Source organism: Watersipora subatra, chromosome 2 (assembly GCF_963576615.1).
Source record: "Watersipora subatra chromosome 2, tzWatSuba1.1, whole genome shotgun sequence".
In the NCBI taxonomy this organism is placed as follows: Eukaryota; Metazoa; Bryozoa; class Gymnolaemata; order Cheilostomatida; family Watersiporidae; genus Watersipora; species Watersipora subatra.
The window spans coordinates 47134168-47153584 of NC_088709.1; the positions used below are offsets into that span (position 1 = coordinate 47134168).

The 19417-nt window shown below is 35.8% G+C and overlaps 1 protein-coding gene across 1 annotated transcript; it reads right to left on the reverse strand.

Annotated features, from left to right (window-relative positions):
* Positions 1-11436: 11436 nt before the first annotated feature.
* On the reverse strand, positions 11437-12747 carry LOC137388258 (uncharacterized protein F54H12.2-like). Its single transcript, XM_068074758.1, has one exon. The coding sequence runs from the start codon at positions 12745-12747 to the stop codon at positions 11437-11439; it is 1311 nt and encodes a 436-aa protein (XP_067930859.1).
* Between the last annotated feature and the right edge of the window lie 6670 nt (positions 12748-19417).

The following is a 19417-nucleotide window of genomic DNA, read 5'->3' on the forward strand; positions in this document are numbered from 1 at the left end:
TTGATTGCTTTTTGTCAGCTGTCGATTGCTTATTGCCAACTGTTGATTGCTTATTCCCAGCTGTTGATTGCTTATTATCAACTGTTGATTGCTTATTGTCAACTGTTGATTTCTTATTGCAAGCTGTTGATTGATTTTTGCTAATTGTTGATTGTTTATTGCAAACTGTGTATTGCTTATTGCCAACTGTTGATTGCTTATTGCTAACTGGTGATTGCTTATTGTCAAGTGTTTAATGCTTATTGCCAATTGTTTATTTCCAACTGTTGATTGCTTATTGCAAACAACTGTTCAAACCTGCTGAGTCAGTTTTAGAGTATAAAGATTGTTAACAAAAATCAACTTGGCTTTCTAAGCCTGTGAGTATTCCATAAACATTCTAGAGCTGGGTGGTCCAGTGAAGAGCCATGAAACAAAAGATTAAGACTGACTAATCACATGTGGGCGTTAAATTAACCTACTGCATATGTGACAACTAATTTGTGCCAACTGTGTACATGACAACTGACAAACAATGCAGCCGAGACCTAGTGGTCTGCAAACCATAGATTGGATTCAGTTCCTGACAAAAGTCACCAGCGGTGACCTTTAAATGGAACCCTGACCTTTGGTATCTCTTCAACTGTGCATGTTTCCAGTTGTCAAGGTGATCTCACCACTGAACTCACACATGTCCAGCTGAGATGAAAGAGCCAGTGTTTGTGCAACAATACTCCTAAAAAGTGGACACAACTTCTACTTCAGTAAGCTAAGCAGACATCATGGTCTTCAAGGCAATGTTCATACACGCTTAATATTGGTATGATAACTCTATTAAATGGGTAGATGACTCCCATTTGAAGCTGAAAGGATATTATATTGTTTGGAAGCATCAGTAATCTGTGCGCACAATATTTGACCTTTGCATGGTTTAGTTTTTAAACTTGGTATTTTAGGTTTCCCTCCTTTCATAACCGTATTTAAGATTCCAAGTCTATTACCAGCACTTTTAGTCGAATACTTTTTTGTTACCCTAGGACACTTATGTATTCACGGCATCTAACTTTCGCATTTTCGCGGCAACATCCTCTCGCGAAAATTTCATGAGCGAAACTAAACAATCATAACGAACAAGCGAAAACACGAAATTAAATGGCTTTCTTCATTGATATTCCCAATAAAGTCGTCATATTAGAAATGCAAGCAATTTGCGTGTGTGGTTGACTCATTGGACAATTTGTTGGCTAAACTCATTATATCTAATACACCGACTGAGCACATGGCAAAACAAATTAAGATAATAAGTTTTTTTGGAAAAGCCTAGACATATGAAGAAGATGATGATATTAGTTTAGTCATTGAATTTGTACCTGATGAGAGGAAGACACTCTGGTATGGAAAGTCATAAAATTAAATAATAATTATTGTGGTGATGAATTTTATCACCAACCAAAAGCAATAACAACCCGGAGCCATGGCCACCGCGTGCTATAAATACTTGAGATCTAATATTGGTACCACATCAGTCACGGCGGCAGAGACCTTGACGTCATTGATAGTTCAGGAAACAAATGGCAGCAAGCGATCAAATTGCATTATTGATCTCGCTTACATATTTCTACCTGCGGTTCACAAATACAAACTACTGTACTTTTCGGACTATTAGCCGCTACTTTTTCTGATGATTTGAGTCATGCGGCTTATATAAGGGTGCGGCTAATCTGTGGCTTTTTCTTTCACTGCTAAGGCGCACTAACGGGAATCTCCAATTAATGTGCTCTAGCGGTGAAAGAAAATCCGAAACAATGCCTCGCGGTACTGTCCCGTTAGGCACTAAGTTAAAAAGCGTCGGATAATACGAAACTGTGCCGTTCTGCACTGTTCCATTTTAGACAGCAAACTTGCTGCCGCGTTAAAAAGCACAGTCCTGAGTTCTGCGGCCTATACAAAGGTGCGGCTAATATATAGTTTTATTATCATTTTTTGGAAAATAAAACAGATGCGGCTTATATAGAGGTGCGGTTTATAGTCCAAAAAGTACGGTAGTCCCAAATTGAAAAATATTTCGTACCAGTGAACTGGACCTGAGGAATCTAATGATGTTTGTTCCACTGCATTTATTTTCACATCACTATATTGTCGCACTCATCAGAGCTGCGAAATTAAGTCGCAGCGAAATTTTACTCTGTACGTTACTCACGAAACTAAATACTAGCGAAATATAAGTGTCCTAGGGTATAATGGCTCCTGATCAAAATACACTACAACTAGAAAGAATAAATTAACACCTTGGTTACGGTACGTAGCGCCTCAGAAACTTTACTACACCTTTAAGCCTGAAATAAAATCAAACACAACTATTTTAATAAAGTTGCTCCCTGTTGGTGTTAAGGCTATTTGCTGTTTATTTGGTAGGAAAACATAAGTATATTCTCTATACATAATAAAATAATTAACAAGATAAACATAGCCTAATTCCCTATTCATGTGACTGCAATCCTCTGCATCACCACTTGAGCATAACAGAAGAAAACCAGCTAAAATCTGTTGAATTTCTCATTACTCCATTTCATGTTACCCTCAATCTGCTAAATGGTTTGGATGTTGAGTTGTTTTAATTAACATATAAGTGATAATAAAAATGATAAAATAATAAAAATTAAAAATACAAATAAGAGAAAGGTGAACAAAACGGCTATAAGAAGAATTTTAAAACAAAAAATGTCTACCAAAAAGTGAAAATGGATTTAATGATAGGAATGAGTGTTGTGAGGTCATGACAGGAGAGAAATTGTGGAATATGATATTGTACAACAATGAGATTACAGGGTTGAAGAGAAACTATTCGCTAAAAAAAGGAAAAAATAAGAAATCCCGAGAGGAAATAAATAGTATGATATAATTGGGGTGTCTAGGAGGAAAAGGAAGGAGAAAGCATTTCATATGAGGAGAGAGATCTTTCCAAGGAAAAATATTATACAGACATAAGAGACATCTGAAGGAAAGAAACAATTACTGAAAATACAAAACTGTTCATAATAAAATAAACCTTGCACAAAAATCTTTAAGAAAAGAAGACACATTTTCAGCGACACCAGTTAGTAATGTGTTTAGCCAATGTATACCAAATGAGGAATTTTCCACAATTCCGTCTGCTAACAATAAACGCAGAATTTGGAAAATAATTTTTTGGAGCTCTGCATAGGAAAAGCAATTAATGCTCTTACATTTCATAAAATTTTAAGTTTTTCAGTATTTCAATCATCTATTTGAAAATGCCAAAAAAGTATTAATAATATAGCAATCACAGTCGTAATCATGTGGGTATCGATCATGGCTATCGTTCGAGGCTATCGATCGTGGCTATCGCTCATCGTTTAGCAAATCTAGAGGCACAATCTTAACCCTTAGCTTATTCATTAACAGCTAATAAATGACTTAATACATTCATTAAATCATGACTAAAGTGATTGGATCTTAATTAGCACGTAATGGAAAGATTTTATTAGTCATCCCCAAACACTGAAATTAGTTTAGTAAAGGTAAGATGTCATTACTATCTTACCAGATAAGTTATTCAAATTCACAGGACATTCATCTAGTTGATCATATCCCTAAGTTTAACTGATTAAAACTACTACACCACTTGCAAAGTTAGGTAATCAGACTCATAAAAATGTGGCTATTCCTGCAGACAACCAACTTATGTCAAAAGACGAGACTTGAAAAACAATTTTTGTTAGCCAAAAGGCTTTTTATAATTCTAAATAACGAATGAGGAAAAACAAACACAAAAGTTTGGTTCCTTCACTGATTGGACAATCAGACAGAGAGGGAGGGGTACAACCTTTTGCTACCAACTACAGGCTAAAAGTGACAATCAGACAACCAGGCGTAAATCACTGATTAAACTGGAATATTGACTAGATAAAAGAATAGTTACCCACCCGATATGGTATTCCAAGGTAGATACAGAATCTGGTGACTGAGTTCCATCGTCTATTTTGGGCATCGGAACAGTAATGCCAGGACCGCCATGCTTGTCAACTCCGGCGCCTCCTATCTGTCCACCCCACGGAGACCTCAGGCTCTCTCTTCCCTTTTGTGGACTATAAAAAGTTAAAATTGATGAATTTACACATACTGATATATTTATCTTTCTCTTCTCATTTTTTGGAAACTTTTACATTTCCAACTGCATCTACAGGCCTTCACCGCATCAGCATGTTACTCGGGCATTTGTACTTTGATAAAAACTAGGAATTAAAAAAAAGCATTTTTTTACGGATGAAAGTGGTGATGTCCAATTCACAGTAGACTTATTATTAGCAATCACTTGTAATCAGACAACAAAAAACACTTTGCTTCTACAGGGAGAGACAGGTAAAAACAGAAATCACCTGAACTTGAAATCTCTGGGCAAACAGAAAACCTTGAGGGCGAGCTTACGGGTGTCCATCAACTGCTTTTGGAAGTTCTTCGGCGCATTTCCATAGCTATTGAATATATGGTCACAAAATGTTAGTCGCCCGACTGGAAAAAACAAGATGACGAGCTATGGTAAAGCAAAAGGAGGCAACTCTCAATACCACTTGTGTTCATATTTGTTACTTTTAAACAAAGTAAGCAAGTAGCAAGAGCCTGTGGTATGCACTGTGGTAACATAACATTTCCACAGTGCATACACGTTGCTTCCACAGTATATGCACTGTGGTAACATAACATTTCCACAGTGCATATACATTAATAACATATTATTCCTATACTACCTACTCCCATGCGCACATCTCAATGATCAGATAGACTCTATTTGTATTTCAAGACCAAAGGAGAGACATAAATAGTTACTCAAGTTCACAAAATTGGAAATGCATGACCAGCAGGAAATAGAAGAGAAGTATGAAAGTGCCAGGAGATAAGAATACCTGATGGAGCTGAAGGTATGCGAGGAGACTTAACGACTTATACAATGCCAGGTATAGGTGTAGAGGCCAAGTCAGCAGCATTGTTGTTCATAACACTGGGTGGAAGAGATTTAGTGGTGTGCAGTCCTTGTTGTGACCAGTCTACTGATATCTTCATGTTTTTTAACTGAATGGAGGCAAATCCAAGAGCAATCCTATATACATCAAGCCATTCGTCTACGAGATTCCTATGACATGAAATATGACGTGCCTGGATATTAGCTACTGACAAGCTTGAATATTAGCAACTGACATGCCTGGATATTAGCAACTGACATGTTGAATAATAGCAACTGACACGCTTGGATATTAGCAACTTACATGACTGGATATTAGCAACTGACATGCCTGGATACTAGCAACTGACATGACTGGATATTAACAACTGGCATGCCTGGATACTAGCAACTGACATGCCTGGATATTAGCAACTGACATGCCTGGATATTTGCAACTGACATGCCTGGACATTAGCAACTGACATGCATGGATATTAGCAACTGACATGACTGGATATTAGCAACTAATATGCCCAGATATTAGCAACTGACCTGCTTGGATATTAGCAACTAACAAGCCTGGATATTAGCAACTGACATGCCTGGATATTAGCACCTGACATGCCTGGATATTAGCAACTGAAATGCCTGGACTTTACCAACTGACATGCATGGATATTAGCAACTGAAATGACTGCATATTAGTAACTGATATGCCCAGATATTAGCACCTGGCTTGCTTGGATATTAGCAACTAACATGCCTGGATATTAGCGCCTGACATGCTTCAATATTAGCAACTAACATGCCTAGATATTAGCAACTGACATGTTGAATAATAGCAACTGACACGCTTGGATATTAGCAACTGACATGACTGGACATTAGCAACTGACGTTCTTGGATACTAGCAACTGACATGCCTGGATATTAGCAACTGAAATGTTGAATAATAGCAACTGACATGCTTGGACACTAGCAACTGACATGACTGGATATTAGCAACTGACATGCCTGGATACTAGCAACTGACATGCCTGGATATTAGCAACTGACATGCCTGGACATTAGCAACTGACATGCATGAATATTAGCAACTGACATGACTGGATATTAGCAACTGATATGCCCAAATATTAGCAACTGACTTGCTTGGATATTTCCAACTAACATGCGTGGATATTAGCAACTGACATGCCTGGATATTAGCACCTGACATGCCTGGATATTAGCAACTGACATGCTTGGACTTTACCAACTGACATGCATGGATATTAGCAACTGACATGCATGAATATTAGCAACTGATATGCCCAAATATTAGCAACTGACTTGCTTGGATATTAGCAACTGACATGCCTGGACATTAGCAACTGACACGCATGAATATTAGCAACTGACATGACTGGATATTAGCAACTGATATGCCCAAATATTAGCAACTGACTTGCTTGGATATTTGCAACTAACATGCGTGGATATTAGCAACTGACATGCCTGGATATTAGCACCTGACATGCCTGGATATTAGCAACTGACATGCTTGGACTTTACCAACTGACATGCCTGGACAATAGCAACTGACATGCATGGATATTAACAACTGACAGGCATGGATATTAACAACTGACATGACTGGATATTAGCAACTGATATACCCAGATATTAGCAACTGACCCGCTTGGATATTAGCAACTAACATGCCGGGATATTAGCACCTGACATGCCTAGGTATTAGCAACTGACATGCCTGGACATTACCAACTGACATGCATGGATATTAGCAACTGCCATGACTGGATATTAGCAACTGACATGCTTGGATAGTAGTAACTGATATGCCTGGATGTGAAGCACGATTCAATTTCTAATTATTCATAAATTTTAAGTTATAAAAAGTCAATAGAAAGTCAGGATATCTTATGTCAGCGAATGATCCTTCCAAATCTTTGCATCTTCCTACTTTGCCTATGGTAATTGTTTCTCTTATACCATATTATCAGTTTCAAGAACTTTCATCGCTCGTGTCCCCAATTTTTACATGACAATTACAGATTTCCAACTCAATTAGACTTGCATTATATGAACAAATTGCAAACAACCTTTATTATTTGCTATTTGAAAATATACTTTGCTATTTGCTATACCTATTTGAAAATATCATTGCTAGCGCCTCTAGCAATCTTTCACCTAATATCCATTCTCTCCACAGAAAAAGGTATTTTCAACGATATGTCAAACCATTTATTCGCTTTTATCAGCCAACTGTTGGCTTTTTTTCTGTTTTATAATTCTTGTATTGCATAACTTAGAAAACGTTTGTTTGAAATGAAATTATTGTCAATAATAAAGTAATACATAATAAAAACAGCCTGTTCAGTAAACAGATGTGACTTGCAAAGGATTGAAACATGAACAAGAGTCTAGCTATATTTAAATGTGATAATGATGCTAAATCCAATACACAAATAATAATAGAACTGTGAAAATCAGGGTGTCAAAAGTATGTCCTGCAATAAAAAAACATTTGGTTGTGGTTCCCACATTGTGATGTCACAATTATTATTTAGCCTTAGGTAGCCGATCCCTTTCGCCGCCATATAGGCTGCGCTTTTCTGTGACAGTTAGTGCTGTTAAACCCAGAGAGAACTAATAATAAACTAGGATTCTAGATAATCATCAATGCCCGGGATCGTGCTAACGCCCATCCAATACAAACACATGTTCTGGGTTAATTATTTATGCTTCAATAAATGTACTGTCGATGATAGAGGTAATGAAATCACATCAATTAAATTGTGCCTCGCGGTTGCGTGGCCCTAGGACTATATGTCAATCGCACTTTCGCAAGATCATGCAATGCATGAAATTAATTAGTCTCAGTCGTGCCCCTCAACATCACAATAAAATGAAAAGGCTAGTGCATAATATCATCGGGAAAACATAGTATGGTGCTTAGAATCTGAGTTATTTATCATAGAAATAATCGGTACATGGAGAACTAATGACACCGGTTCCTTTGTCATTTTCATTGGTTTTCTGGAGTTGTCCTACCTTCGCCTGACAGTAGCGTTATTATCGTAGTTGATAATTATAAGCGGTAAGCAATAAAATAAGCGGTAAGAGCACACAACACCGCATATGAAAATTGTGATGCCACAATTTTCGAGTCTATACCATTGAACATTTCTGTGGTATAACTTTGGTGAAATCCTATAAACACCAACCAACGTCTGTCTCACCATGTCAAACAATGGCTCATTCGAAAGCCAAGACTCTGATGTGTTGAAATATATGATAAAAATTTATGCAATTGATGCACTTTAAAGAAGAAGCAGCCTCACTTAGCCTTGTTTTTGAGCTTGCTGTAGTCTCTCTCAAACTTGCTAATGTCGTATTGAATGACGTGAGCTTCTGAGAACTCGACATTCGATGTTTCCTCCTTCTTCGGCGTCTTCATTGAGCGGGTTCTAAACAGAGAGAAATACTGTGACAACTTCTATTTTTATTTCAGATAAGCTGTTTTCTAGTATGTTCACCACACCAACAGGAGTCTGTCTGTATTAGCCAATACAGACAGTTTGTACAATATACTATGGATATATAAAACAAAATTATATTATAATATATTTATATAATTTATTCTTCAAGTATATTACAACATTTCATATATTATAATGTTATATCATATGGTAATTTATATGATAATTTAAATATTTTATTACATATAAATTATATATATATATATATTAAAACTGCCTACCATTCAGTATCATAAGATCTGAAGGTTTGCATCTTTCGAGCCAATTCATACTACAAAATGCTGCTCTGGTGGATATATATTATTTATGGATATAGATTTTTATGTTTGTATACATATACCTGCTTCTGCTGCCAAAAGAAAATATTTTGCTGTGAAAAAGATGGGCTGACACATAATTCAGTTTGTTATGGAAGTCTATTTTCTTAGCTTTATGACCCAAAAGTTACAAAGGTGTGCATTATCTATTTTCAGTAACATAAATTCAAAAGCAAAATAATACCACATTTTTTATATTAGGAACATTTTTAAAATTTCGGAAATTCTATCAATAACGTGGCCTAAAATTCCATTAACCAAAATATTGAAGTCACTGTAAAATTTTCTAAATAAACTCAGCAAGTGTACTAGAAATGTAAAACAAAGTAAGGAATATGACCACTTCTGATGCCGGCAGCATATATATGGTCACTGAGTTTAATAATCAATATAGCTAGAAAGTTTAGGGCGTGTTTGTGAAGTGAAAAGCTACAGATTTTTATTTGCAACCTAATCTACACATGCATATTTACGTGTATAAAAGCTTTTTAGAAATATCAAACTTACCTTTGATGAAAACTTCCTGATACTAAAAGCTTTAACATTTTTGGTCCTAGACAATATAAAAAAACTGTTTACAGTTGATTTACTTAGGTTATGATAGGTTACAATAGGTTCACTGGTGTCTATGACCATGTTCTGTAGCATACCATTGCAATCCACAACAGGTGTGTGAACATGTCATAGTTTAAGGCAGCATATATGTCATTATGCTGTCAGTTTTGACAGCAATGTAAGCATGTCTTGCTGCAGTCCGTATGACTTACTTCTTGGGTACAGAGCCAGCAACGTGCCTTTTCGTCTGGAAAGGAGCTGCACCAGCTTTTTGTAGTAGATTCTGAGATGCTTGACAAGTGTACGCTATTCTATCACTCATCTGCAGCGGTGACTACAATAAAAATCAAATGTTGATACAGCAAAATATGTTTATATTAGTAGTATAGGAAGGCATTTTTCGACCTGCTTACAATTAAATTTATATAACGCTTTTGAATATGCTTACAATGTAATTATATAGTTGTTTTCACTCTGCTTACATTAATTTCATGAGCGCAGCTCATCCGCGCACCACCCGCTGTTAACGCGTAATTATCGTGCATATTTTACGTCCTTATGCTAGCCTAATTACAATGCGAATAGTCTTTTTAAATCTGCTTACCTGGTACCTGCTAATCTGGTACATCAAACGCGTAGCCTTAAGCCATGACTTTAAACCGGTTCACATTATTTCCATAGGTAATAATGTCAGACTAATCCCCTTCATCTTTCTAACGTTCAACTATTGCCGATACACAATTTCCATCGCACTCATTTGTCAAGTTTTTCGTTTAATTAGCCTGACCTCAGATAACTATTAGACTACGCTTCTGGTTCACATTATTACCATACTCATTTGTCAAGTTTTCCGTTTAATTAGACTGACCTCAGATAACTATCAGACTTGTGGTTTTGCAAATGTGAATCCGAATCAGATTTAAACATTTGAGAATTCATACTTGTCATCATTCTGCCCGTCACGATGGCTTCTAACTCACCTAGTTCAAACGATCAAAATTCGGAGTCTAACTCACCTAATTCAAACGATAAATCGGAGTCTTTCTCACCTAAATCTAACGATACATCGGACAAAACATCTAAGATGAAGGGGGTACAGACCCTTCGTGCAGAACAATTTTATCCTCTCAATGTACCAAAGAAACCCGTTGCTATGGTAAGACCGAGCCTAAAACTGCTACCTCCTTTAGGACCTCTAGGAAGAGGTGAACGATTTCTCAGGCGTACACAGTGAGTATATTCGTTTTTATTTCTTGTCAATTTTTGGTTTTTTGTATATTCCTGTATGGATTACTTATCATTAGGCTATAAGCAAACATTATCCTTTTTAGCGAAGTACCAGAGAACAGTATCATATATCCGGATCATTCGCTTTATGATCATTATGTCAACAAACATAGAAACCTTTACAGGTATGTATAACTTTATCTTTGAATTGATACATACACATGATTTTCTTGATTAAATTTGTTTATTTAAACGTGATAAAATAAAAGAACATGAATAAAATTGATAACTAAAAATAAAACAGATCATGATAAAACTGAACTTATCTGTGATAACACAAATGGAAAATCGATAATCTTTAAGGAATTCACATCAGCACTGGGTACATCTCGATATTTATTCTTGATATAATTGAATATTACAGCATCGTTTTCAAATAAGTCATTCTCGTTATTTAGCATATGCACAATATGGTCTAGTGTATAACCTCTGGCTATATGTGTCAGAAAAAATATCACGTATTCTCCGCACACAGTACTCATTGGAGATTGTAATTGTATGTCGTTATGATGGAAATCGATGCAGTTATCCAAGACATCTCCTATTTCGGGTAAACTGGCTGGCGTCCTTCCAAAACTGTCAAAGTAAATTCCTCTACCGTCTTTGGTCTTTACGACACACACCCAATGCTCACCTCTGTGATTATGAGGCTTGGTATTGATCACCAATGAGCATGGAAACTTTAGAGCTGACATCGGTATCAGATCTAATGGAAACACTCCCAGAAAGTTCATTTCGTTTACGTTTGGGTCAGATCTAAGTATTACGTATAGTTGTTTGCTATCCATGATGTTCAACTAAAGAAATTTAGTAGCACTGCTCTGTTCTTGTCAATCTTTATAGTTGCATCAAACTCTGCGTATACGATCACGTTTACTGGTACGTCTAAGCCACTGTTGAATTTTGCTTCAAATCTTATGTTACCTTTCTTTAATACATTGAAAGATCCATCGTCATCCAATGAAAGTGTAAGATCAAAGGCTAGTAGCGAATAACCATGCGCGTATTCTGTTCTATCAATTCCAATACCTACGTCTTTGAAAGCTTTTCCTGTACCCTCTATTAACGAGAAGTAACTTCTAAGAAACTGATCGTTTGAAAAGTCGGTAAAGAATGGCTTTTGAGGTACCATTTTTCCATCGACTAGCAAACTGCAGTATTTCAAATTCTTATGTTTAAAATTGAATGGGTTGTATTCAAAGTTTCCTTCAAAACTGCGTGCATCCACCATACCTATGACTATTCTCTTTGGCAAGATACCGTTAAACAGATTCTCTTCATTACATGACAGAGAGCCTGATGGTATGTTGAACGACTTCATGGTAACTCTTCGAATAGGATACAAAGCTGGCTTCAGCTCTTTCTCTAACATTTCGATATGTTTCATCTGTATGCCATCATTTATTTTAACTTTTCTTACAAAAAAAGATGCATTAATTATCTTGAGTTTGAAGCCTGAAGCACCGCCTGACATAAGGATTAGTTTATCCGAGTTTTTGATTAAAGTAAGTTTCAGATCTACTCCGTTTAACAAATATCTATTCTGAAAAAATATGTCCGAGTGAATTTTTCCAATCAACTGAACTGTTTCACTTTTCTCTGTTAACCTTTTTCTCTCAACGAATCCTTTATTACTATCATCACGAGCCTCCATTGCATTAGCCGTATCTTTCGCAAACATTGACATGGTAAGTTGTGATTGCTTTGATTCGTCACTATATGAAAGTAATGTTTCAATCATGGCTCTGTAGTGGTAGAGGTTTGAGGAATCTGTGATTATAACATCATTTAAGCTGACATCTATTTGTTGAAATAATGTCTGTCCTATCAAATTGATAGGAGCTACTTCTGCGTCATCATCGATATTGCTTCCATCAGCTTTTGTTATTTTGACTTCTAAGTGAAGATAGCTTGATTTTAGGTCCATATAATAATTTGAATCTCCAGAAACAAAAAACTTGATAGGAGAATCATCTTGTACACTAGAAGTAGGTATATGCTCAACATGCATTCCTTCTTTTATGGACGCTTGGGTGGGATGATTGGAGAACAGTTCTAGCTCCGAATTGGAGGCCAAGCAGCTATTTTCAAATGTATAAGACATTGTTAGACAGACGGAAAAGATATGTTATGTGTACCGATAACATTGATACACTGAAACATTAATAAAAGTCTTAACATTTTATAGTATTGTCAATTCTGTCAGAGGTTATATGAATAACGATGATTGGCTTTAAGAAAAAATATCTCTTTTGCTCGGTAATCGTGGCCTTTTACGCTTGCTTGTTGATCTCTTTGCACCACTACTTGGTCGTTTCTTCTTTTTGGTCTTAGGAATAGTTGATAATAGATAACTAGCAGATTTATCTAGTAGCTTGTTTCCAGCATTTTGGGCATTCATTCTGATCGAATGTTTTAAGTTTTTGCCTTCGAGTCCATCTTTTGCTACGTTTATTCCAGTTTCAATAGCTGTTTTTGCGAGTCCTTTAGCCCCTTGCTTCAATGCTGGTAGTAAACTTTGCATCATCCCAGCGAATATGTTTCCTAAACCATGACCTTTTTGATATCTTGAACCTATGTAAATCGGTGCATCGCTACCTCTACCAGTTTGATTGTACATTTCACTGTATTGTTTTGCTACGGTTGCAACATTGAGAGGTGTTATCGACATTTTTGTTATCTGTTCAGTTGATCAGTTCGCCTAAAGTCTAGTGTACACACTGTACGTCCATAGAGAAATGGAACGATTTCTCCAAAGTCTGTGCATATATAGATTGAAATAGTCTTGACATTGTTTTGAGAGATAGGAACATATTGTACATTTTTAAACTCTGTACATTGAATATTCCAATGTCTTCCTGTTACAGGAACCGCCCTGAGTAAGGGTGCTTCTACATCTCCTATGGAGGTATACCTAGCGATATTACAGTAAACGAGGAGATTAAAAATAGTATCAACTTTTATGGGTTCTGCACCTTGTAAAATGAATTCCGTAGAGAGGTTTCCCGAAACAGCATTTGACTCTGTATCAACTGTATCAGGAATGGATGCAGCCAAAGAAACTACATTTGAAATTTGTCCATTGTTTGGACAGAGATTTGATAGGTGTTTCAGGTAATCATTGATTTTTTTGGTGGGACATCCGAGTATATGCTCCAAATTTTCACCGAACTCAAATGACAAATCTTCGATATCAGTCAGTCTTATTTCACATAGTCTCCTGACTTCATTAAATTGAAACGAAATAGCGTTGGAAGTATCTTCATCACAGTGTTTTTTGATTTTATCATTCAAGTGCTCTAAAAGTTTTTGAGGAGATGTATAATATCCATCATCTACTTTCATTTCTGTAACGATTTTGTTCTTTGTAATTGAAAAATGTGCTTTTGTTACGTTGTACCACGACTTGGCAAATTGAATCTCTGTAAGACCAACTTCCCATCTACCATTTGATAGGTTAAGCGTTTGAGGTAGCTGAACTGAAAACCTAGCTAATGTATTGTTTGGAAAATTATCCATTGAAGCGTTAGAAGGTACCACGACTCTCATTTTTACTCAAATGAAAAGTGATAAAGATTCCACTAGTTTTTATAATTAGGTATTATATCTCTCTTATCTATATACGAGTTGAAACTGGGAGGATATCCCAACCATTTCACAAGAAGTTGTGTTTTACCATTTACTTTTCTCTGTCCCAAAATCGATTCAATCTTATAAGTATTGTTTTGTTTTTCTACTTTTTGTAGCTCTGGTTCATACCACGTTCCTTCCAATAGATTCCCTGAGCTATCTTTGAGAGAATATACTGGTGGGTTTGTAATATGACAATCAGCAATAGTAAATATCTCTTCACTCCATTTAGGTAAGTATCCTTTTGAAAATGTTGTGCTACATTTTGAAATTCTCACTGTATCACCTATCGAATATTTAAAACGTATCTCGGGTGGCTTAGGTGTGTCTGGGTTATATATTTTATGCCATATCATCTCACTATTTGCTTCAGAAACTTTATTAGGTGGTAATCCAATCGTAGAATGAAATGATTCGTTGTAAGATAAAACAAGATCTTCTAGTATATCTATATATCTGTATGAATTAGTGTGTGTAAAATATCTAAACAGTTTAGATTTGATAGTTCTTTGCAATCTTTCGATTAACGAAGCTTTGATTTCTTGGTTATTCGTGGTATAGTGGTGTATTTTGAACTTTTTTGTAACTCGCTTGAAATGTGCATTAAAAAATTCACCACCTTAATCTGTGTTTATTTGAGCTGGTGCGATAGTCTCTAGAATCATTTGCTCAAAAGCTCGAGCAACTTCCTGACCTGATTTTGATTTTAGTGGTTTAACAGCTGCCTGTCTCGTGAAAACGTCAATTCTCAATAACATATATTTAAAACCATTGTTATATTTTTGTAACTTTGATAAATCACCCAAGTCTAGTTGCCATAGACTATTAATTCCAGACACCACAAACTGTCTTCTTTTAAATTTCCTTTTCACAGGTTTGTGTAAAGTGTAGGTATCAGATTGATTTAACCAATCTTATATCAGATTTGGAGCTACTTTTGATTTTAGAAGTTTTGCAAGTCTAGCTTTCCCTGTGTAACCAGCTGGGCTTTTAACGTTATAATAGGTCTTTTCTAAATATCGTTTTTGTTGGTTTTTTCTACTCTTCATTTTCATGAATCGAAGGGTTCCCAGTCATCAATATCCTTCTTTCTTCCTCGAGTTTTAGGTTTCATCTGTGAGCTTTTTAGAGTGGGAGATGATTTTATATTTCTTTTTTTCGGTTGCCTTTTAGCGTAAGGTGAAGTACTCTCTGACAGAAGACTAGCGAATACTCCCCATCCCTTTGGTCTCACAAATTTTGTATGAGGATTCACTGCCTTGTCAAGAAGGTTAGAAATATTACTTCCAGGAATTTCCTCTCCTCGTATCAATACTTCTCCTGTATTAGTATACTTTACATCATCTTTCGATGTTCCTAATAGTTGTTTCGCTTTTGGTTTGTATCAATGATCAATTCCAGCATAGACATCATAAGGCGTTTTCGTTGATTGTTCTTCTTTTGCTTGTAGGTCATTTGCTGACTCAGCATTGTCAACTTGTATATCTTTCTGAGGTGGATCGGTAATTCGCGTGGAATCTATATGTTGTTGTTGGTTAGTATTATATTTCTGTTGATCTAAATTTCTCCTCGGAATGTTTCTTGTCTGTGTATTTTGAAATTCTGTTAGAGCCTGGTTGTATTTTGACACCTTTTCGGATTCAGTCAAATACGGGTTATTAACTCATTCGCACCCAGGCGCGAGTTAACTCGCATATTTATAACGTTGCTATGCACCCAACGCGAGTTAACTCGCGTCTGAAATTTGCCAACTCCTTGCATCGTTATTTTTCAATTATAAAAGAATATTTGTGATTAGTTAGAAAGAAAAATTTCTGGCCAATCAGACAAACTTTAAAATATGCCTCTATGACGTCTCCAGCGAAAGTTATAACCAAATTAGTACACCCATCTTAGTTTCTACCAAACCGGAAATCATCGTGCCGACTTGAAATTTTATCGTTCGTGATAATTTTTTTTCAACTCCAGAAGTAAATATGCAGATTCAGAAGTGGTAAGACATTGAAAGACTGCATAAATCAAATCAAAACATTATTTTTAGTGTTTCAAAGTTTTTATTAGCTTTTACTTTTGCCAATTTGAATCGTTATGCTCGAATATAAATGCACTGTTCACGCTGCCAGTCGTAGTCGGACTAACGTTATCTTTCAGTTTCGATAGGATCATATTGATTCTTAGAGCTGTCTATGAAGTCTGAAAAGTCAAGAACAGAGTTATTGAACATATTTTTATTATTTGAAACATTTTCATGATGTTTTATTTGAGTTATATTGGCATATAGATTTGCTATGATTTTGTTTGAAGGATGATGCTCGTGAGGAAAAGTTCGAAGTTAGAGTTTCAGAATTTTCATGTTCATGACTAACTGCATATGTATAAATAATAATCATAGATTTGTATTGTCTGTAATAAATGAGTAATTTCAGTCAAACTTTGTATATTTTGTAATTTTTATGGTGCAAATCTAACTTTGTTTCATCAAATGACAATTTTTTCAAAATTGGAAATGTCCTGAAACTACCTTCTTTGAGGCACGGATCTACATAAAAGGGATACAAGGTGTTTATATGAATGTAATAAATTTTGAAAGAGGAGACTTTGTTGGTTCTTTTGAAATTTGATTGAATAAATTATCTCAAGTCTGCCTCCTGTAGTAGTAATTTGAATTACGACATTTTTCTGAAAAATAAGCGGTTTCTGGGGCTAATCGCCTAGAAATTCGTCGGGTGCGAATGAGTTAACTATAGCTAACATCATTGCATCTATGTGTTTTAGCTCTCTCTTCTCAATAGGTTCGAGTCTAGACTTAAAGTGAGGCGATGACAATAGCTGATCTATATTGGTAGAATCTATTAACAGAAACTTCTTAGCTTCAGAGCTCATTTTCTTTTCTTCTTTATAGCGCTAGTGATAACTGGTATTAAAGAGCCAATTAGTGGAGCTAGTAGACTTGTAAGAAATCCTCCTTTCTGTATAAGTTCGCGTTTCGATTTTTGTGTCGTAGATTTTTTAGCAATTGCTCTTATATTCGCTTTATATTTTGCTAGTCTCTTCTTATCTTTAGGCAATAATTTTACTCTACCCTGCAATATGTTATGACAAATGTCTGAAATACAACCGATGAGTTCTGGTTTGGCGGATTTGAGTACTGAACGGGTAGTGTGTTTATCACAATTTGACAAGAGTTGTAGCGTTGGCATATGCTTCTTAACCCTTTTAGTCATGATCCGTACTGCTTAATGAATAACGTTCAAATGGTAGCCTCGTAGATTTTGAGATATAAATATAGGTATCATTGTTTGGAAATATCGAAGTTCTTAATCCCAAGGAATCTGGAGTGTCTTGTTTTAAATCAATAAGTAGATAACCATATGGCATTGAGGTAGCGTCTCTAAATGAGTCTATCATAAATTTAGACTGTCCTTTTCCATACATTTGCCTAGCCAAAAATGATACTTGATTCACATCACGAGGGTTTCGAAATAATATTAAATAGCTTGAATTGAGATTCATTGTTCGAACGTGTTGATTTTTATGAAATAAGTTCTGTGTCAGAAACACTACACTCATGTTTCTATGGTGTACGTATTTAGTAAATATCTCAGACATATCTTGGTTGACTTGCTCCATCATATCGTCGTAAATGATCAGTTTTCTAATTGATTTATCAAGTTCATTCACATCAATCATTCCTTCGTGAAACGTAACGTTTGTAAATGTATCGTAGAGGGGTTGATATTCCTTATAGCATAGGTAAATTTTTTCAGGTGGAGGATCTATCATTTGCTCTCTGCTGGCTAACAACTCAGCAATCCATACCAATTTGCCAGCTTGACTAGGCCCCGCTACTATAGCAGAAAATGGATGGATCAACGGAAGTGTCATGATAACGAATAAACTAAAGATGGTCAGTAGCTGACATATATAATGCACAAACTGCACAGATTGTGAATGACGCTATTAAAACAAACGTTACAGCATTAGTATGATTGGATGATGATTTTAGATGCATCTGGATTCTGTCTAAGAAAGGATCTATTTTGTTAATTTTCCCTGTTGATGCGTATAATTCGCACAACCTTACTATAAAATAAAGGATTGCTAGAAGATTTCCTTCTGATGTTTTTGACTCTATTAGTTGTCTGGATACTATATCTGCTAGCTCAGCATAGTCCTTTCTTAGTGATAATATAGCAAGTTGTTTAATTTTATTTTTCTGTTCATTGTTTATCAGCTGTAGCAAGATATTGAGCGTATTCAGTGATCTATCAACGCGTTTGTCATGACAATGAACATCTCTTCCATTGAGTTTGGACCAAACAAGGAAATATAAATGATCAGTTATCAATTTTGTTATTTCTTGGGCAAGAGCCATGGTTTACACGAGTGGATAGCAAGAGAAGAAATAAATAAAACTTACAAATACTTTACACTATATACACACAAACATGCACAAATTATACAAATAATCCTATAAATGGGTAGGAAAGGTCGTTACTCCATTTGCGGCTACTTTCCTCTTTCCATATAGATAGTTTAGACCCTTTCTCTTTTGAATGTATGTAAATATTTTAGGTCCTTTTATACGAAAGCCACGATTTGTCCCTGTTGATATCTCCTGATTAATGAGAACATCCCTATAATCCTTGGATGTCAGCGCATTATGTCTCTTTGATATCCCTTTCGAACTATGTTTACTTTCGTCTCCTATGCAGTAGTAGCATTTGCTTCACAAAGCTATCACTCCATCACCTCTCCATTCAGTGTGAAATTTACCAACAGTACGTGAGTCATATTTGGCAACCGTCTTGCAACAATCTCGAGCCATCCATTTCATACCGCTAAACATACAATCAAAAAATGATTGTTTATGTAAGGGACAGTATTCAACAGCAAACCACTTATCGTAATCACACATAAACTGTCTCCTTTTCTCTGGAGGAACAGCTACGAATAGATTTGGCTCCGAGAGTGAGAGGTACATTGAGTCTGTGTCACATTGAATTAGTGAGAATTTGTCGAATGGAATGAAAACCAACAAGAAATCAAAATAGAATTTCAACAACAAAAATTTAGCGTATTCCAACACAAAGAAACCTATCTGAATTGGAATGTCAAGCCTGATTGATTGTTTTGCGTGTTGA

Excerpts from the sequence above, each read along its gene's own strand:
- LOC137388258 (XM_068074758.1), bottom strand. The coding sequence starts at position 12,747 with ATGTCTTATACATTTGAAAATAGCTGCTTGGCCTCCAATTCGGAGCTA.